We start from the raw sequence: 22,343 nt of genomic DNA on the forward strand, positions 1-22,343 counted from the left end.
AAAGGTAAGCCCTATTTATAAAGAAACCAAATTTCCGATTCTTGTGCCTCTTTCTATCTTCTGAATGTAAAAAGCTAGAAGCCACTTGTTTGGGGGCAGAGTGATGAGTTCCACAAGTACATAAAAGGCAGAAGTACCTTCATGCCATTTGTCCCCCTTCCGCACAGAGGCCATTTGTGGCCAGGTAAGAACTGGTTTTCACACTGACTTTGGAAGATATCAAAGAGTCTTGACTTTTGTGGCAGGCCCTTAAACTGAGTTCCACAAGTAAAGCACTTTTGGTGTTCAGCCACTGTTAAAATATAAGCTCTGTTGATTTCAGTTACATATATGGTCTTATTTATGGGTTAGGGTTGTTGGGACTTGTACAAAGATAGACTTTTAGCTCCATTATGTGAGACAGCTAATTTTGACTGCATTGCTTAGTTGCCAAATAAATCTTGAAAACAAAATGCATTTCTATGGGAAAGCATGTATATATATATTAGGAAGTAAAGATACATATGCTTATCATGCAGGAAACCAGCATAACATTCAGAATTTCAAGATTTAGCACCACCTACTGAGAAAAATGTGAATGTGTTCCTGAACCTCATGGCATTTTTGTTATTGAGACTGATGTGGTAACCAAATAGACTACCATACAAATATTCTAGTAGTTTCCACTCTTTATTTAATTTAGATATGGCTATTCCAGCCACTCATCCCACCAGTCAAGTAAAACAAGTAGCATATCAAAGAATTCATTGTTGTTAAAATACAGAGTATGCGGCCTTGTTTTTAAATTATTTTAATCATTTTCCACCACAGAATTTGGAAGCTGATCTATTTTGTTCTATGATTTCAGGTGCTATAAATGTTATAGACTTAAATCAGATATATGATGTATCAGCAGGAAGAAATCTGAATGTGAGGGTGGAGTCCAATAGAAATGAAGAACACAGAATACAGATTCAAAATTCAGTTTGGTTAAAACTCATTGGGTGAAGCCCTGAGATGAAAACAAATGAACCACGTCCAAAGCAGGATGTCTGTGCGATGCCCAAAGCAAAAGATGAAGGCACATGCCCTTTTTGAGAGTCCTGCTCCAGTGACTGTTGTCATGGTATGTGGGAATGACCTTGGGGGAAGAGCCAGGGCAATGGTCAGATAATGGCAGCTTAGTCCACAGACAGAATGTGGGCATGGCAAAGGTCTCAGAATGGAACTCCCTAGTTTCTTGGACTGTAAAGATGAGCGGGGTAAGAGATGTACTTTCAGATGTGCAAGTTTCTGTTAATGTAACCTTAACTTCTGCGTGTGCTTCTTGTCTGGACAACCCTGCAAGGCTGACAACTTTCACCCACATGGGCCACTCACTGCCTCCTGAGTACAGGAACAGATGACCTTGTCCTCATCTCAATCCCAGCCTATTGGAAATGCACCCCACACCTTGATTTTTGAGTTTCAATTCAGAACTGTTGTTTTCCAATGTGAGCTGTCCTAAGCCTTTCTCCAATGCTTTGTTCTGTTTCAGTAGCAGCTCCAGCTCCCACTGACTGCAGGGCCTGGCGTGTCTCTTCTCCTTCAGGGGCTGGGCACTGTCCTGGGCAGCCATTTTACCCTGAGTTACCAGACTGCTATGTTCTCTGATGGTTAGCGAGAGATCCAATGATAGCCTGTTAAGTCAATGAGCTATCTTCAAACCTAGAAGCTCATCTCCATTCAACCCTTACATCTCCCAGTGGGCATCTTTCAGTTTCTGTCCAGGCTGGGTGAAACAAAACCCCTTGCTTTTCTACCTCCTTCCTGCAGTACTGCAAAACTTCCTTTCCTTTCCTCATTTTTTTTACCATCTTTAATTTGCAAGGTAGGAACACTGCCACTTTGTTTCTACAAAAGAAGAGAGGAACGAAAGAACAATTGTTCCTCTCGCTTTGATTGTTGTAGGATTGGAGCTCTGATGGCACTATCAGGATAAAAAGGAAGGGGTCAAAGGAGATAATGTGGGAAGGAGCTAAAGGCATCCACATGTGCAAACATCTGGGAAAGCAAAGGAAAACTTGGGGACTAGTGAGAAGGAAAAGGCAGGCAAGGATTAGGACCCATGGTGATGATAGTCCAGATTGAGCACCCACCCACTCCTGTTGCCAATCCACTGCAATTTGGACTGGAATTTCCAAAATCAACTTTAGAAGCAGTAGGATCATGGGAGACAAGCAGCTTTAGCTGCAGTGCAGAATTGCCCTGTGTTCACACACTCACTGAACCATAAATTATCCAACTACATTTGAGCAGAGTGTATTGTGCAAAGCTGCCCATCTATTTATGCTTGAGTATGTTGTGCAAGCCCAGACTTTTCGGAAAATTGAGTAATCCAGGGTTAAGTTAATGAGTTAGCATGTTGAATGGTTCAGACAGCAACAGCCTGTCTGTTCCCAAGCTAGTTCTTGGGGGTGGCAGCTCAAGCTAAATTCTGTACAGGCTGGATCCTTGTAAGATCAGAGGTGGATCTTGCTTGTAAGAGAATTTACTTTTAAATTAACAACTCACTTTAATGGGTGGCGGGGATGCATCCTTTCGACTGGTCAGGAAAGTCCTTAACATTTGAGGGGAGCAATGGCCAGGTTACATTCGGCAGAGCCATATGACCCACTGGAAGGGGCTAGCATTTTTCATTCTGCTTCAGGTTTTGTGGCTTTTCTTTCTTTTTTCAAAGTGTGTGAAACCTATTTAAGATCTAAAGGTATCGTTTTTGTGTATTTTGATCTTTCTTGTCTCAAGATGGCAGGATGCTACAAAACCAGAGGGTACCCATTCAGATACAACAGAATGATTTTTAAAACTCACAAGCTACCTAAAATGCACAAGAAACAGACTTCTTTTATGGCTCCCACCACCTGAAATCAGTGATAATTCCTAATTCATCTGAAGACTTTGCTGTTTCAGCAGACATTCTTCTCTTTGCTTAAACTTTCTCTTGATTGTGTTGTGATTAGAGTCTGCTTAATTGTCCTTTCTGTTAAATCCAGGTCAGCACTGAATGCTCTGTTTAGAGCAGTGTTTCTCAACATCAGCAACTTTAAGATGTGTGGACTTCAACTCCCAGAATTCCGCAGCCAGCATGCTGGCTGAGGAATTCTGGGAGTTGAAGTCCACACATCTTAAAGTTGCTGATGTTGAGAAATACTGGTTAAGAGGATATAGGTCTCATAAGTAATAAGTGAACATGCCAGGGGTCTAAACATTATTTAAATTAAAATCTGAAAGCCTGTCTAAACCTGTCCTGGATTTGGATTCAGGCATTGGAGCAAAGCTCAGCAAGTGGTGGCACCCAGAAGCAGAGCTCAGCATCTTGACCTTTATAGGAATAAAGGTAGGGCAAATCAAAGCCTCCCCAGGGCAGAAAAGCTTGTATCCATCTCTGTGGGGAGGTAAATCTGTCTGCAAGTTTCAACAAAAATTATCTGATGCAAATGCATAGGATGCATGAGGGAATTCTGCAGGCTGTTTGCATCATCAAGCTATTTGTATTCATAAGCTATTTAATCTTTCCATTTATTAACTATGTGATTCCCAAGGCAATGTATTATAAACAGATTGCAGCTTTCAAGAACTCACCACCACCCAGAGCACAGAAGCACAGACAAACCCATGATAGTAGCTTTTGGTACACATTATTGGTAGGGCCAGTGAGTTTATTTCTATGCCTGCTCTCATTGTTTAAAACCATTGTGAACCTCCTCAAATCTGATTTTAAAATTAGACCTTCTGGAGAAATGTTCAAATAATGGATTCTTCTTATCTTCTGATTTTGAAATGAATGAAAATGTGGACCGGTTTTTAGTTCAGATTCTGATATATTCTTTGGAAATAACATACTTTCACCAACGTTTGATATTCAGAAAGTTATATGGAATAAATGAGGTTGTTTTTATCTAGCATGTGCACTTGGGTGCCTTCACACAATACCTCAAACTATTCTGTCATTCTATATTTTTTCTTGCAACTTGCTAAATCTCCTGTAATCTACTCTAAATCAGATGAGCAATTGTACTGTGCGTTTAGACCATTTGTTTCTCCACAGTTCAGATTATCGTTTCAGTAACAAGCACAATGCTAAATAAAAAATGTGATGCAAGGAAAAAACATGGTAACAGAAAAGTAAGAGAAGGAGGATATTATTGACAAGTCCAATCCTGTTGTTTATTCGTTTAGTCGCTTCCGACTCTTCGTGACTTCGTGGACCAGCCCACACCAGAGCTTCCTGTCGGTCGTCAACACCCCCAGCTCCCCCAGGGACGAGTCCGTCACCTCTAGAATATCATCCATCCACCTTGCCCTTGGTCGGCCCCTCTTCCTTTTGCCTTCCACTCTCCCTAGCATCAGCATCTTCTCCAGGGTGTCCTGTCTTCTCATTATGTGGCCAAAGGATTTCAGTTTTGCCTTTAATATCATTCCCTCAAGTGAGCAGTCTGGCTTTATTTCCTGGATTATGGACGGGTTTGATCTTCTTGCAGTCCAAGGCACTCTCAGAATTTTCCTCCAACACCACAGTTCAAAAGCATCGATCTTCCTTCTCTCAGCCTTCCTTATGGTCCAGCTCTCGCAGCCATATGTTACTACAGGAAACACCATTGCTTCAACTATGCGGACCTTTGTTGTCAGTGTGATGTCTCTGCTCTTAACTATTTTATTGAGATTGGTCATTGCTCTTCTCCCAAGGATTAAGCATCTTCTGATTTCCTGACTGCAGTCAGCATCTGCAGTAATCTTTGCACCTAGAAGTACAAAGTCTATCACTGCTTCTACATTTTCTCCCTCTAAGTCCAATCCTGCAGAGTTGCTATTTCACAAGTACCAGATAACTTTACTTTTTCAATGGATATCTATGTTCTGTGACAATCTGTTGTTTCAGCAATTCTCTTATTTTCCTTTCCTCCCCCTTTGCTCCAGTGGGTCACAGACAAGTACCTATTCATTTGAAATTTCTTTTGATGGAATTAAGCCATCTGTCAGTCTTTGGGAGCTGTTTGCACTTTGAACCATGATGCAAAGCATGCTATAACATTTATAGCATAGATTAGGTAAAGGTAAAGGTTTCCCTTGACGTTAAGTCCAGTCGTGTCCGACTCTAGGGGGCGGTGCTCATCTCCGTTTCAAGCCAAAGAGCTGGCGTTTGTCCGTAGACCCTTCCGTGGTCATGTGGCCGGCATGACTAAACGGAACCGTTACCTGCCCGCCGAAGCGGTACCTATTCATCTACTCACATTTGCATGTTTTCGAACTGCTAGGTTGACAGGAGCTGGGACTAGCAACGGGAGCTCACCCCGTCACGCAGATTTGAACTGCCAACCTTCCGATCAGCAAGCTCAGCAGCTCAGCGGTTTAACCTGCAGTGCCACCGCGTCCCTTATAGCATAGATTACTTAAGTTAATACTCTGTGGGTAATATATTGCAAGATTGCAATTTGAAGGGATCTCTCTTCATGGAAGCATGGTTAGTATGTTAGTTCTTCCAGTAGTTGCTGGGTTGGGAATTCTAGTGCAATGAGAGCAGTAGGCAGTGAGAGAGCATTGATCTCCTACTGTCTTTCTAAATCTCTTTCTGCCTAATGCGACTTCATTGCTACGAAGAGCAGTGGAATAGAAATAAAAATGTAAACCTTTTCTCTACTTTCCCCACCATCAAAAATACACAGACTCCCCCCTCCCTTTTGATTTTGTAAGGCTCCAATGCAAAATGTAGCACAAAACTTCACAATAGTTTTGCATCTTCCCTATATATTTATTACTAGGACTTATATGCTGTTTCAACTATGTTGAGTGCCTTAATTGCTTTCTCAAGTAACATCAGGGATAGGGCCATCCTCATCTCAGGGATCAAGCTGTTCCAAAGGAGAGGAGCCATAACAGAGAATGCTCATTTCCAAGCCCTGATGTTCTTACCTCCATGTTGGTGGGGACACATCACACACCCTGATTCTACCTGAATTAAATGGTATAAAGTCCTGTAGAGCTTCATGCATGATAACCAGCATTGTGAATTGCAAACCAGCAGCCAAGCCAACTCTGACAAAAAGGGTTTTATATAATTTCATGTGTTATCAGCTGGGCTGCTGCATCCTGCTCTGTGGTCCATACTAGAGAGATGTCATAAGTTTCATGCATTCTGAGTGCATACAGTACTTTATTCATACTGATTTTGCCCCATCTGTTCTGATGTTTGAAGAAAATTCTTCCATAGCCCCTTGGAGGCTTGTTTTCTTTCGGTTAGGTTTGGGAGTCACTTCAAGTTCTCTGTGGGGGTTCAGGACGTGCCATCAAAAGGAGGATGGGTGTGTGTGTGTGGAAACACTCATAACTCCCATGGCCTGAGGCTCTATTCTCATTGTATCTGTTGATTCCTTTCTACAAGGACCTGCTGACATTTGCTGGACTGACTGCCCTCTGGCTGGTGTCTTGGCTGCAGCTCTACCAGCAGGTGGCAAAAGGAAACTATCTTGTCTCCAGCAAGGCAAGGGGTGCACAACTTGGGCATTTAATGTTAAGGAAGGGAAGTCTCCTTCTCCATTGCAAACCTTCCTACTGCAAATATGAAAAAGTCCACTCTTCCGGCAAGGCTGAGCTACACTGGGATCTGCTCCTAATGTGAATTCCTCTGTCCTCTCCCTGCTGCAATCTGCACTCAGAACTAGAAGTCTCCTGTAGAGTATTGCCCATCTGTGGCCAGTGGGATGGTTAACTATCAACAGTGAGGGTGGAGGTGAGTTCACATTTGCTTTAAAAATCCAGTTTGGCTGAAGCAAGCACAGTGAACAAAGGGTATGTTTTATGGATCAATTAAGTAAAGAGAACATACAGCAACCTGACAAATTAATCAAAGGTCGTTTATTTATTCTAGGGCAGCATGTAAGAATATAAGAGATGCATTCTATCTCAGACCTCAATAATGCATGAAAAAAAATAGCATTGGGAAAAGGAATGGGGTGGGAAGGAGGAAATAACATTTGCAGACACCCCTTGCTAACATGAACAGCTGGAAATGAATCAGAGTAGGTAGACAGATGTTGCTTTGTAAAAATTGAAAACGAGTCTATATATAGCTGGCATCTTAACAGAAGCAATGAAATAGCCCTATTTTTCCCTCTGTTTTTCTGCTTGATGGAAATTATAAATCAGACACCGGAGCTTCTCTCAATCTCATAGCTTTTACTTCATATAAATATGCATGTCCTTCTTTACTAAATCCTTATCGTAAAAAAGCTGTATTCAAATTCTGAATAAGGGTATTTTTAAAATTGAATTTTAGCATAAATTGACAAAATATTAATAAAAACTATACAAAAGCAAACTAAAAAAAGCACCCCCCCAACCCACATAGTTTGAGAATGTTGGAATTATCAGGGATCAGCTCAGCATTGTCTCATAAACATAAGGGGGTCGCTCTAGTAAACGCATCTCTATTGTGCTTGTGGGATGTCACATGGGTCACCTGATTTCCACTTCCTCCTTCTTCTTGGGCTTGGAGATTAACAGTCTCCATTACCCTTCTGGCAGACATGCAAGCAGGAGGTGCTGCAGGAATGCAGCCTTCCTCCTATCATCTCACCTGCACACAGACTTTCTATTCCACATAGAAAGTGTCTACAAAGAACCAGTGATGATTAAGTGCTTTCTACTATGAACCTACCTGTATCCAGATCTACTGAATAAAAGTAAGCTATCTCTATTTTTTCTTCATCTAACTACAGTGTGAAGACTGAATTTATTTCTGAACATAATTAAGCTTAATGTGCAAGTTCCTTTTTTTGGTTCACACTTCTACTCTACAAGATTGCTGTTTGCTGCTTGGAGTTCTTTTATTAACCTTTAAAAACTCCATTAGAGAATACATATAAATACATTTCTAATCTTAAGGAGGGATGCAAAAGTTTAAATATCCATATGAATATTTCTATTGCCAAAGACCCCTGTGTAGGTGGAGGTTATCCTGGGATTTGTACTACACAGTAACTAAACCTAAAGACTAAATATTAATAAAACAATATTAAAGAGAGGAATCATCCACATCTTTACTGCTAATATTTATTTTGCAGCCAATTCTACTTTTCATACTTTTAAATACCACTGACCCAAAGAAAGATATATTCTAGTTTTCAGTGTTTGGTATAATAAAATTGACAACAATAGTTGAATTAATTTTTTGTACTGCATCATTTAATAAATCCTGGAGATATGGACAATGAAGCTATAGTAGTATTTAAAACTTTTTGCAATTTTTCCTGTTTTCTCAAAAATGTGCAACCCCAGTTAGTAACTAAATAGATTATAATCCCATCAACATAATCTAGAAAGGTGTTGATTAGTATTAAACTAATGTTATGTTATCTATCATCTATGGTATCTAATATCTATCATTTATTTTTATGTTCAATTCTCATTGACCTGCTGAAATACATTTAAATGAAATGTTATATCATGAAGTCCCAAGTTCAGACATTAACTTCAGATCCCAGATCTCTTCCCATACTTTTTAAAAAAAATTAAGACACCTATTGAACAAGAATTTTACATAATATTGAAGGAGCTCTTTTGATTCTAAATGATATGGATAGATACTATTCCTCAAACTTATTAATAGTCTTTATTGTAAATTATCATTAACTTTAAATTAAATGATTGGCCTTGTCTCATATGAGATGGCAAACTGGACATGAAGTTCCAGGACTTGGCTGCATTAACATTTGGGTGATTATTGCTCAGACAGAAAGTCAAGGACACCCTAGAAGTTGTTATAGCTCTGCCAGATGAGAAGACTATGGTTTGCCAAGGCTACTCTAGAGCCAAAATATATTTAAATATATTCCACCTGGATCACCAAGTAAGCTAGCCAAGCACCTAGAAGAGATGGAAGGAAAGTGGAAATGGGCCAAGGTGTACATATACCTCACTACATATGTAGCTACATTAGAAGATACTAATACCTATTATAGTAAGATAGTAAGATACTATCGCTTCAATAGATACTTAGAAGTTGTTATGCATAAAACACTTTGATCACACTGCTCTATAAGTTGTATTGGCTCCTCTTCCTCATTGTCATCCTCTTCGTTCTGCATACTCACACAGAATCCAAAAACAGGCTGCACTTGTTCCCCCCTGTCATGCCTTTGAGGTAGGCCAGGTCAGGAAACAGTACAAGAAGTACTAGAACTCTGTTGGTACAGGCCATAACAACACTCTTGAAAGCCTGACAGAATTTCCCCTTCCCAATCTCTTGTACAAAACAGAGTCAAGGTGAGCCAGTCTTAAGTTTAGTTTTCATGCTTCCTTGTTTTCCTGGGCTAAGCTCATGTTTTATTAACATGCCTTCTCTATAGTCATCTCTACGCTCCTCAATCCCCAAGAAATTTGAAGCACTTCCTCTGAATCATTTTGAAGTGTTCAGCCCTAACAAAGCACCCACTCACTTCAATGGACGAGTCACAAATTCAGAATCCCCCTCTACAGTGAACATGCCAAGTACTGGATTGCCCCTCAAAACAGTATGTGATCATGTTAATATACAGTAAATCTATGCTGGAGGTTATTAAAATTATTATTCATGGAGCCCTGATCACACAAACGGCCATGTAAGTTGTTAGTGCTCAGCCTAACCTACCTCACCTCTGTGTTCTTAAGGAAGGATGTGTACAACTTAGATAAATCAGTACCATAGTAAACACAATTAGTGCAAAATTCAGTGTGTGTGTCTTTTTATCCCTCCATTTCACCAGATTCATTTTCCCTATCTACTGTCTAAAATCAGGGACTGATTCCCACCACCCTGTAAAGATTCCTATTTCCCTTTAGGATGATTGCCTGATAGAGTGGGATGCCTGACTCCTCCAAGGCTTCTTGAATGCTTCCCAACCTGCCTGCATAAATTGAGGGTGGCAATTTGTATTTCTGGATCCTCATACACCATTGGTCTGAGGAAGGCTCCATGCCCTTAAAGAGAGATTTTTTTTTGCTGAGCTGTCTAAGAAACCCATTTATACCTCCTGAGGAAGCTGACTGCTTGTGGCTTGCCAGTCGAACCTGCCCTCCCACCAGCGCTCTCTGTATTTCTTCTTGGGACTTGGGTGAGCCCATTGCATGTCTCTTACTCATCACTTTACCTTTAAGGGAGTAAAAGCAAGGACTAGAAGTGCTCTGGTGCTTAGATTAACCATGTGTGCTTGGCTGGGTGAAAGGATCTAAACATGAGCATTGAATCAAAAAGCAGTTCTCCATCACCTGTCAGGAAGGCCCGTTCCCCTGCAATCCCCACTTTTAACCTACACGCTTCTATTTGACATTCTCCCCCCTCCAGTTCTGGCTGCTCTCACTCCATTCGAGAATGCCGGTTCTTGGAACTTCAGAAGGGAAATGCTTACATTTCTTCCATCCTCAGCTCTAACTCTCATGCATTAAGGAACTCAGAAAGTTGAAGAGTATACATTTGCATGCTGGCTAAATTTACCTGGGCTATTTCTTCATCCAGCCTTGTCAGATGAGGAAGCCCGGCCAAGAGCAGCAGCTTTTGCTCTGCCAAAAGAAGCTTTTGGGGCATAAAGAAACTGAATCGATGGGTGCTCCGCTGAGGAAGCAATTTGAGGCTGCAGGCAACAAACACTAAAAGTGCTTGTTAAACGGGAGGGGGAAGATATAACACTTGGCTGCCTGGTCTTTTTCACATTTGCTGGCAAGAAATAAATTAGAAGGGAGAGACTGCTTTTCATTTCAGCGAGGCCAAGCTGTGTCGCTGTGGGCTGACATTTCTTGTCAAACTTATTGTCACTCATACTTTGGGCTCCTGTTGTTGCCACAGTGACTCCGTTGCAGCCCACTTGAGTCATTGGGACCGGAAAAGGCTACAGCCCAAGGAGACAGCTGCAGCTCCTTACATGCCATTTTTAGAAGCACTTTCTTCTCTGCTATGTGATAGGTCCCACACATTTTTCAGGATAAGGTTTCTTTTGGGAGATTTGCCACTGCCTTCTGGACGTCCTTCCTGGGCATCTTTTAACTGCTCATCCTATTCCAACCCCAAAGGACATTGGTGTGGCTGAGGCTAGCAAAAAGAAGGGCACCGGCAGCTTCACTAATAAGAGAAAGTGTCACCTGCATGTTATGCGCTGCATCAGTGAGCACACCCATAGTGATTGGTATGCAAACATTGACTGTAGAAGATGTCATTGGCCAAGAATCCTTACCATAAAATATAAGCTGTTGGATTAAATCAACGAAACAAGTTTTGCTCCCCTGTATAAAAATATCCCCTACTATAAAAAGTGCTTGCAGGTGTTCAAGCAGACACTATTTCTACAAGGCATAAAGCTTGGGAGCCTCTGAAAGGCTTGGTTGGACCATGGTTTTCTCCAGTTCTGATTAACAACACATTTGGCTGCTGTCCATCAATGTGGTAACTTTCCCCATTCAACAGAAGGAGGAGCATTGTGAAAGAAGTACCACCCAGTTTCTGTTTTCTGTTTAAAGTAGTGTCCAGTAGTAACTAATCTTAAGAATTCACTTCTATTGAAAAGTTTATTCCTTCTGGTTTATTGCAGGGCCTCATCAACAAAGCCAAGATGTCTACTGAGTAAGTTGGTGTTTGTAATATGGATCATTTTTTTTTCTTTTTATGAACTAAAGTTTCAAATATTTTTAATTCTCAATTTTTTTTTAAAAAAGAAGAGTTTTCGGTGCCCCAATCCACATGAAGTTCCTGCATGTGGAAATTGGTTTTTTCAACTCTTATCTTCATTTCAGTTGGGAGCTGCATTTGCAGCTATGGGATTCCTGCACTGAGCTTTTTTCAGCTTTTCCTCTGCTTTCCATTCTTCCTTTCTTGCCACTGGAATGGGCAGCTTCTTAACCCTTTGGAAATATTTCACCAGTGTTACCCTTAATGTTCCATAGTTACTTTTTTAGATAATGGTGCCTATATTTCATTTTCAGACTTTCAAACTAACGATCTTGTTTTTTTCTTCCCTTCCTTTCTTCTCATGATCATCTCCTTTTTCCTAACCAGCGAAGAAGTAAGTGTTGCTTTCTTTATTTTTCTGGGGTCTCCTGGGTAGAATTAGGATATTATTAACACGGTAATGCCATTGACCTACCTAAATTTTCTCTTGGATAGGAGAAACTGAAGGACAATGAATAGTTGCTCAGAGCAAGGCTAACATACTGGATCCAGGATGGCTTGTCATTCCAAAACTTTCCTCTGTGTTCTTTGGGGTTAAGATTTGGGGTAATCTGAAGAGCTATGAACATACAAAGCTTTGCTCTGAGGAGCCCCAAAGCAAAACATTAAGGGCTGAGGCCAGTCTGTTCTGCAGTGCCATGCAAGAAAGCTGCTGGCACAGTCCCCTAGGCATGCTCCAGGCAAAGATGATTTGCTTTAAGGCAACCACCTCAGAATTCTGCACTCCCAAGACCCATTGAAAGCAGTGCATGTTGGCTGCACACCCATTAAAGAAACAGCTGTAGCAGTAAGGCAGGGGAGAGGGCCTGCAGGAGAAGTATAATTAGGGCTCTTTCCCCTTAGAGCATCCCCTTGCACTGCTCCCAAGCATTCTCTCCATACTGCATGGACTAAATGACTTTACAGTTATACAAGTCATCCCACCAAGCACAGCTTTGCTTATATAATAAAATGCTTAAAAAGATAATACCTCAAGGGTTTCTTCTCTCCTGATGACTATCATGGCACTGTAATAAGGCAATCTGCTTTCTTATAAATGGTGTTAGTAGCTTGAAGGGTTTGCAAAGTTACTATCTGAAGAGCTATTAAAGGAGGATGTAGGGAGAATTGATTGGAAAGTTCATCCTTCTTTAAACTTCCATGTCCCTCGACGTGATAGAGAACTGAAAACATACAAGCTTAATCTTGCAGGTGTGTCCAGGCTGAACCAAAAAACTGCTAGAACACACACAGCCTGTCCCTCCCCGTTGTGATTCTACAGCTCATTCTGCTGCAACTGGAATCCTGCTTCCCAGACCAAATTTTAGCTGCAACAGAATTTGCTTTATCTCTAATTATGTTTGTTGGCTTTATGGAACTGCTTGTAAATGTATTTGGAGAATTCTGGATTGACAGCTTTTCTAAGCTTATGTATTACCAGGAGAGATTGAGTTGTTGAAAGCGACATTAAAAAGTCATTATTTGTTCTTCCGTCTCAACCTTCTTACCTTGAAGTAAGCTAGCTTATACCAAATAGCAAGTTGCATTCAGATATCCAGTTAAAACCAGTAAAGAAAACCAATTTGTTAATACAAACAAGCTAACAGGTATTAATACTACAATATTTGGCTGCATTATCAAAAGTTTAATAGGCAAAATATAGTTTTCACCGAGAGAATGTAGCTGGTTGCTTAACAGAGTTTCATGGTAAAGATGCTGATTTGTACAAACACTCTTTTGCAATGACTTGAGAAAGAGTCATAACTGTTTGGTAGAGCACATGTTTGCATGCAAGAAAGTCCTAGGATTCAATTCTGAGCATTTCCTTAAATCATTGTTCTCTTTGCACTAAAGTGTCAGAAAAAGGTACAGTTGTCTAGAGAAGTGAACTTACAGTATAAAACTTAAGGCTCTGATTAGCATAATTTATGGAAAAGTTTTGAAGTCTATATTTCAGTAAAACCTGAAAAAATATAGGGGTACAGATATGACAAAATGTATGAAAATCAAATTGGGACCTGAATATTTCCTGTCTAATGATCCAATTCTGGTCATTTCCGGGTGAAGCTGGAAAACTCCAACTGAAAACCTAACGTCAGTTCTGTTAAACTAGATGGACCAGTGGTCCAACTTGGCATAAGCAGACTCTTTCTGTGTTCTATGTTTTGTATGTTTCCAGGCTCAAACTGAAGGAGATCTCAATCTAATAATTCAGAGAATATACTACGGCTCTTCTACTTTGCATCTGATTAATTCTCTTAATGTACAGGGTTCCTTTTTTGGTAACTTCAGAACTTGCGTTCTTTTTTGCTTGGTCCCATCTGTATTGAATTGGATTATCTGTACACAAGAAGAGCTGTTACAAAATTGGCTTCTGGAAGAGCCATTTCAGAGCAAACATAGAAATACCAATGATAGGTTTGATCAAAGCCTACTAAAGTTGAGCCAAGTCTTTCCATGGCTTTCAAAAGGCCAAATTCTAGTCTGGGGCTGCCCACTTACTGAGGTGACCTTATCAGATTTCTTAAACATTCCTAGCTTGGATAGGAGGCCCTCAAATGAAAGTGCAACAAGCAGGGCATGAAGCTATTCAAAACACGAGTAACTATTCCCATTGCACCAGAGCATCACAGACAAAATATATGGTCGTCCAGAGAAACCAACTTGTAGAAGTTAAAGCTCTTAAATTAGCATAATTTAAGGACATGTTTTGACATCTATATTTAGCTATACCTTGAAAAAAGATATCAGGAGTACAAATAGGACAACATTTGTGGGAGTCAAATTTTGACCTGAATATTTCTTGTCCCCAGAGGGTGGGAGGCTATAATTCAACCTCAGTACCACTTTGAATTGTGAAACAAACTTTGAGAAAAGAGAATTTAGAGCAGCAAACAGCAGGAGAGAAGAGGAGTGGGTTTAACTATTTTCCTGACTCTTGTTTCTCCAGTCTAAATTGCCAGCTTCAGAGCATTTCTCTCCCCAATGCTCCAAAATTCTGTTTCTCTTACAGAGGAATGCTAAGTATCTCTATGATTACCCCCCTGTCCTGATCCTACCAGGCTCACATAGATACACTCTACAGTAGTGCTACATAGTAGTAGTATTTTCATAAGCAGAGAGCTCATATCTTCAATAGGCACATGAATCATCTGATAAAGCAGGCTTTCTCTGGCAAAAAGCCGTATTACAATCAACCAATTAATCTTTAAATACCCAAACTCTAAGTTTTATTATTACTGTATCAGGAGAAGTGACGGACTAGAGGTGACGGACTCGTCCCTGGGGGAGCTGGGGGTGTTGACGACCGACAGGAAGCTCTGGCGTGGGCTGGTCCATGAAGTCACGAAGAGTCGGAAGCGACTAAACGAATAAACAACAATCAGGAGAAGATTACCATTCTTCTGGAATTTCTGAGTTTCAGAAGCTTGCAATGCAAGTGTTAGAGATGATCTAGCCTAATCATAGCATAATAAACATAGTATAAACCAGTCTAATCATCAGGTAGAAGAAGAAGTTTGGGTGGTAAAAATGCTTGTGGCTCACAGCTTTCTTCTGGAATGATTCAATGCATCTAGAACTTCAGAGTACTTTGCATCTTACAGAGACCATCAAGCAGTTTATGTTTCTCTACCTTCTCTTGCTTTACTTCCTATCAAACTCCTGAATACCTTAGAGGTACCACATTGTTTTAGGCTTGGCTTCACAAGTTATCTGTCCCTTTATTCTCACAGTAGTGAGGAGCTATCTTATTAAAAGGAACTAGTGTTGGCTGAGGCTAACACATATGTTTTTCTCCATTTGGGGACCTGTGGCAATTTGCAGGATCAGTCAATCCCTCTTTTCCTCCTATCCTTTACATTCCCTAGTATATCCCTTTAGGAATCAACTCCAGGAGGTTTCTTTATAACAGTAATTACTGGTTGCATTCTGATTGTAAAAGAAACCAGGGACAGAACAGTCTTAGGCATTACCGGCACTGGGACCAGTCAAGCCAGCTTCAGTAGCTGATGTTACTACTGCTGTCTTGGTCCTGAAGCTCCATGGGTTGCCTACCGCTCAGCTTGCAGAGATATTGGCATTCTTGACCAGAGACTGGACCAAAATAGAACAGAATGACCCCAACTGCATTTACATAGAGGTCTACTTCAACTATGGATGTTGTTCTTGTGATGCTATCCCATGTTTACATGGAAAGGATGGTCAGATTTCTAGGAAATATGCATGCAAAAATGTGGCTTTTGGAAAAGGTACTGTAAAAGCTCAAAGTCTTCTTTTCCTTTTGTTTTTTCCTAATTTTAGAAAAAGAAGAGGGCTATCACTGCCCGCCGGCAGCATCTCAAGGTATATATATTGTATATTGTTTGTGGCGATCATTTTAAAAGAGCTATGCTACTTTATTGTCTTCTTACCATTCTCCCCAGAGAAGAAAGGTAATTATGAAAATCCCTATGCCATGCAGCATTCCTCTTCTGGAATGTTGGAGGAAAACACTCCTCCAAATGATGTCTGGGCATCTGCAAAGAATGAGACCAAGAGAAGAAAACTAGAATTAGTCTGAACATTCCACATGCATACAGATATCTGTTGTTACTCATTAACAGTGTATGTTTCAAGTTCTGAACACTTTAAAGTTTCTGTCCCATTTTCAAGTACAGGAGCTGCAGGTTAGTTGTGACTGTGGCAGCTCTGACAATAAATTAAACCAGGCCTGGCCCAAGTGTGGAGAGGATTTTCATTCTCCCCCTTCCCTCCAACTTTAAAAGAAAAGGGCAGATGAGGAGAATTTTCCCCATACCAATTACCTCCCATTTCAACAATGCATTTTGCTCTCTGAGATCATTTTTGATATCACAATCTCAGGGAAAAAAAATTGCTCTGGAAAGAAACTACAAAGAGTAACCCACTGATGGCTGCGAGAAGCTTCTTGCTTATCGGCAAATTCATTATATTGCTATGACCAGACTTCCATCTTTCTATGTGATTGGGGCAGTTCTTTCATTGAACTAATGGACATTGTGCTTAACATCTAGTAATGATGTAAATAATCAATAATTATCAATAATTACGCCTTTAATTTTAAACACCCTTCGGTTGAGACTCTAGTGATTGTGGTTTGCTCAAAACCTAGTAGGGAATTCATGGTGTAGCCTGACCATGAATGAACATTCTAGACATCGGAGTGGAGAAATGATGGTCTTCAAATTTTGTTGAACCTCAAATAGTAGCAATCCAGCCAATATGGCTGGTGCTGATGGCTTCTGGGAGCTGTAGTTTGGCAATATCTGGAAGACCATAGATCTCCCATTCCTGTCCTTGGTTTTACTTCTTAGATAAAGGACCACCATGCTGATTCTATCCTGTGCTACTTTTTAAGTCCTGACCTTTGTTTTGATATTAGCAGAGGTGATTGCTGTTTTGGGCACGACTGTATACCTTATAATGCCTTCTCTCTCTCTTCCTTGACAAATGCTTCTGCTGCCAATGTAATTTTGCTTCTTTCAACATTATCTTCCAGAGTGTTATGCTCCAGATTGCTGCTACTGAGCTTGAAAGAGAAGCTACAGCTAGGGAACAAGAAAAAGCCAATTACCTTGCAGAACACTGTCCACCTCTGCACCTCCCAAATTCCATGCAAGAACTGCAGGTAATGATTTCATTTCTTTGGTTTACCTTTATGCAAGAACAGGAACATTGAACTTCATATGTAATGTTGATTTGCTGATTTGGTCTGACTATTCCTTTTTACACTAGATTTTTGCAAAGTATAAAGATAGGTAAAGGTAAAGGTTTCCCTTGACGTAAAGTCCAGTCGTGTCCGACTCTAGGGGGCGGTGCTCATATCCATTTCTAAGCCTTAGAGCCAGCGTTGTCCATAGGACACTTCCGGGTCACGGAAGTCATGACGTCACGGAACGCCGTTACCTTCCCGCCGAAGCGGTACCTATTGATCTACTCACATTTGCATGTTTTCGAACTGCTAGGTGAGCAGGAGCTGGGACTAGCAATGGGAGCTCACCCCACCGCGCGGTTTCAAACCGCCGACCTTCCGATCGACAGCTCAGCGGTTTAACCCGCAGCGCCACCACGTCACTAAAGTATAAAGATAAAGACCTATTATCCCCAAATTGAAATATATCTTCTTAGTTTGGCTTACCTGATACTATACACAACAGCATAGGCTTGAGTGTCCATGGGGAGGAGACAAATTATGAACAGCATAATAATGCTTGGTGACAGCGTTATTACACAAAGGCTGCAACTTATGTGCTTGTGTTAGGGATCAGGACATAAGTATCTCAGGGCAGCATTTGTGTGATTATGTCAATATGTCAGTGTTGTCATTTTGATCCCATTGCAGTTTGCTGAGGATGCCACTCAGTGTAGATGAACCAGTGATGAAGAATCTTTTCAGCTAGAGTTGTGCAACCCTTTTTGGCCATGGGCTGCATATAGGTTCCAAGTGGCAAACCAAAAGCCTTACTCCAACATACTGGTGTTGCTAGGACAGAATTAGATTTGAGTAAATTAAACTTATATTCAGGGGTGTCTGCAGGGTGTAGTTTAAAGAGTCAAGATGGCAGTCACAATGGTGTGTCACATAAAAACATGAAGAGCTTCAATCCCACCTTGTGGCCATCATTTTTGTTAACCATACCTCTGTGGACACGCTTGCTTATATTAACTAGAGTTAACATGATTATTCCCCTTTCTTAATTTTTTCCCTTTGGTCACATCCAACATGAAAATTCAGTGGCAAATTCTGGAGATGTAGGGTAGTCACATCCAGGGCTTTAGGGTGGTGGTGGTGAAGTTGTGTGCTCCTATGTTAGATCATATCAATATTATTGCTTGCAGGTTACAGGTAAGATTACAGGTGAGACCTTGTGTTCCAGCAGTTCATGTTTTAATGGATCATTCTATCCCATCTCTTTCCCTGACTGAGGATCTCTGTTTTAAAAGAGTAGTTACATTCATCTTCCCCAATGTCCTGTTGTGTTCAGATCGTAGTGTATGTGTTTTTGTTTTGTTTTGTTTTTTGGTATCTGAATCTCAAAGTAATAGAAAAAGAATTTCTGAAAAGCAGCTTCTCCTGCTTCTTCTTCAGCCAAATCAGCAATTGAGTTCCCCTTGGGAAAAACAAACAAACAAACAAAAAAGTGAGCACAAAGTGACAGGGGATCCCATATTTATTGATTGTATTTATGCCTTGCTTTTTCTCCAAGGAAGTCCATGCTATGTATATATGTCTGCCAGATAGATTTACAACTAAACTTCTTTAGGAACCAGACTGCCTTGGTTTAACAGTTAAACATATCACAGAAAATGAATAGTCTAGGCCAAGGTTTCTCAACCTGGGCCACTTTAAGATATGTGGACTGAGGAATCCTGGGAGTTGAAGTCCACACACCTTAAAGTGGCCCAGGTTGAGAAATTCTGGTCTACGCTAAATTCTTACACACTGGGGCCATGTGGAAATATATCTCATCCTTAAAGCACTGTTGGCTTGGTATGCCTTAGGATTTCCCCGTGTGATGCAGGACCAATTCACTCATATCTATACTTCTTCCTTCATGATTATAATATCTTACTTGGCTTATGAGGGGTGTTTTCTACTTAATTCAGACTCTAAAATTTTTTTAAAAAATAAAGAACTGGAACTGACTAAGTAATTCTGAAACCGAACATCTAGACATATCACTTATCAGATACAAGCCTGCAGAGAAAGAATTATAAAGGCTGGCAAAAAAAAAAAAAAGTAAGTTTGAGCAACCTCATTTAATAATCACTTGTTGTTTCTCAACAGGAACTGTGCAAAAAGCTTCATAGTAAGGTAGAGCAGGTCGATGAAGAAAGATACGACACAGAAGTTAAATTACAGAAAACTACCAAGGAGGTAATTTTTTACTAGAGCATCCATACATACACTCTGTTGAGTGTGTGTACAATTTCTGAGCATTTGTGTCCAAGTGGGCTGAAATTTTCTTCTCATAAAGAAATACTAGAATTTTGTATTTTATGAAGACCAGCATGCTGAGAGGTGGCCATAGGGAGGGGAATAAATAAAATAAAATAAAATAAAATAAAATCGGTGCAATTGAATGATGCTATTGAAGCCCTGCCTTTTTCATTTGTATTGTGATACACATACAAAAGAGGTGAGTCTGATCACATGGTCTGGGCTACCATTTTGACTTTTTGGATACCCCCCTTTGCTCAAAGTAGTTTAGATATTTGACATCACAGCTAACTTTGAGTTGGAAAAATAGATTGAACAAAGACACAACTTTATTAAATAGCTGGGAATTATATTACTAGACAGACTGTCTTCACTGCTCACATTTTACATCTTGGTACACATTTAAGGTGAATATTATGTATACCCAGTAAATGTGAAGCCCATTAAGGAAAACACTCAGAATATATGCATATATATCAACAGCAAAAAAGAAGGTATTGTAGATGTATGTGTGTGTGTGTGTGTATATACACACACACATACATACACATATACATACACATACACACACAACTCCTAGTTCCAAAAACACACACAAGCAAAATGGTTAACCTAGAGGAAAAGCCATGGGACAATAGTCCAAACCTTTTCATAATATGTAGATTAATCGTGAGCTTATTTATTCAAAAAGATAATAAAAATCCAAGCACAGGTTGTAAAAGAGATGTTTGGGGATAAGGTACAGGCTCAGGGGGTTTGCATTTTATTTCAATTAATGCAGAACTTCCTGTGTGTGACTTTCTCTAACACTTCTAACACTATTTTCCCTTTATACTCATAAGCACTTGCTCCTATAGTTTCAATACACTTACATTTAGTCAGACTCTCTTCTATTATAGGTTAGATTCCTCTGCCACCTCCTTCTTCTTTAAAATTTGGTTTTACCTTCCTTTGCCATTCTTGTCTTCTGTCTTATCATTCTGTTATTTTCATCTCTCTCTGTCTGTAGCTTGAAGATTTGAGCCAGAAACTGTTTGACCTGAGGGGCAAGTTCAAGAGGCCACCCCTGCGTAGAGTCCGCATGTCTGCTGACGCTATGCTGAGGGCCCTTCTGGGTTCCAAACACAAAGTCTGCATGGATCTTAGAGCTAACCTGAAGCAAGTCAAGAAGGAAGACACTGAAAAGGTACCTAGATAGTTGAAAAGTAGTAGCTTCCATGGCCTGGTTTTTGAACTAAACACAACTGACTATCAAGAACTTCACTACAATCACCAATACCTTGATGGCTTGGGCATATTGCTCAGCCGTCTATCACCTTCAACGTTTACCCTTAGCTGTTCAGTCTAAATCTAATACTGAAGGGGTACAGTGTGCATAGTGATCACAGTGAACAATAGATGAGAGAGAGAGAGAGAGAGAGAGAGAGAGAGAGATGATGGATGGATGATAGGATTTTTTAAAGACCTCTATTAGTGAAGATTCCAAAAATGATATTATAAGAGAACTGTAGAGGCACCAAAAAGACATTCAGCTTGCAGCTTTACCACCATAATGTTGAACTCAATCATTGTGTTATGTAAAGAATAATACATGGTTTAGTGTATTGTGTGAACCAAGGTGGTTCATTGAACAAACTATGACTTATCAAAGTTTGTAAATGAAGTCAGCGATGGTAAGAATGGGATTTCTGACTGTGATGTATCTAAAATGCTGCAGGGTCCTCAGCAGGGTAGGCAATTTTAATTTCTTTCCTATTTACTGTCTGTTGAACATTTCACTCTTCTGGAATGTGTTGGTAAGCTTCCACCTTTCTTGCGAACCACTACAACAAATGTTAGCCAACTTGACAGTCACCTGTCAGTGATCAGAAGGTTTTTCTGCCCAGGGAGGCCGCATAAGAATAAGGCAAGGGTTGCTGCCTGCATGGACCCTGTCAAGGGCAATATCCAAGCATAAAATTTTCTCTCCTCTCTTCCCATAGGAGAAAGACCTGCGTGATGTGGGTGACTGGAGGAAAAACATTGAGGAGAAGTCTGGAATGGAGGGCAGGAAGAAGATGTTTGAAGGTGGCGAGTAATAAGATCTGCTCAGCTCTATAGTCCAGTCTTAATGCCTATCCAAATCTTCTGCAAACTTTTACAGCGCTGTTTTTGGGATGACTTTCCTCATGCCACAGTTGTATTCATAGAGCTACTCACCATACAAAACCTACCTGCTGTCTGACCCCTTTTTACTTCTGGGTACTAAGCCATGACATCCTTAAATACATTTTGCAACAGTGGTAATTGTATGAGCTTCAACTATTCAGTCTTCATTAACTCCTGTCATTCGGTAGGATCAGGTGTTACAGCGTGAACTAAAACTGATGTAAATAAAGCTTTGAAAGTATGGCTGCTATCTTAAGCCTTGGGAAGTCAAGGCATGAAATGGCTGTGTGTCATGTGGGCTTTGATTTCCTAATAGGGGAACTGTACATAAATTTCTGGTAGATAGAAAATACATTTGGTGTTTAGGAAAGCAACATAAAGAACTCATCAGGAAATTAACTGTACCACTGAGAAATATTTCCAAAGTGGAATGCCATCAAATTTGCTGCTGCACTCAGATTTATTCTTGGACTAGATCTTTTGGCAAATGATCAAATGTTTTTGGAACACTGGAGGATAATTGTAGGTGGCAACAGGATGATCACA

The 22,343-nt window shown here is 40.3% G+C and overlaps 1 protein-coding gene across 1 annotated transcript; it reads left to right on the plus strand.

Moving 5' to 3' along the window:
• The first annotated feature begins 1,027 nt into the window (after positions 1 to 1,027).
• TNNI2 (troponin I2, fast skeletal type) lies at positions 1,028 to 22,038 on the plus strand. The gene is made up of 9 exons (XM_063317863.1): positions 1,028 to 1,105; positions 9,363 to 9,527; positions 10,057 to 10,106; positions 11,574 to 11,613; positions 15,992 to 16,033; positions 17,208 to 17,336; positions 19,497 to 19,586; positions 20,659 to 20,835; positions 21,632 to 22,038. The coding sequence occupies exons 1-9, from the start codon at positions 1,028 to 1,030 to the stop codon at positions 21,725 to 21,727; spliced, it is 867 nt and encodes a 288-aa protein (XP_063173933.1). The 3' UTR covers positions 21,728 to 22,038.
• Positions 22,039 to 22,343: the final 305 nt, after the last annotated feature.

Source organism: Candoia aspera, chromosome 1 (assembly GCF_035149785.1).
Source record: "Candoia aspera isolate rCanAsp1 chromosome 1, rCanAsp1.hap2, whole genome shotgun sequence".
Taxonomy (NCBI): Eukaryota; Metazoa; Chordata; class Lepidosauria; order Squamata; family Boidae; genus Candoia; species Candoia aspera.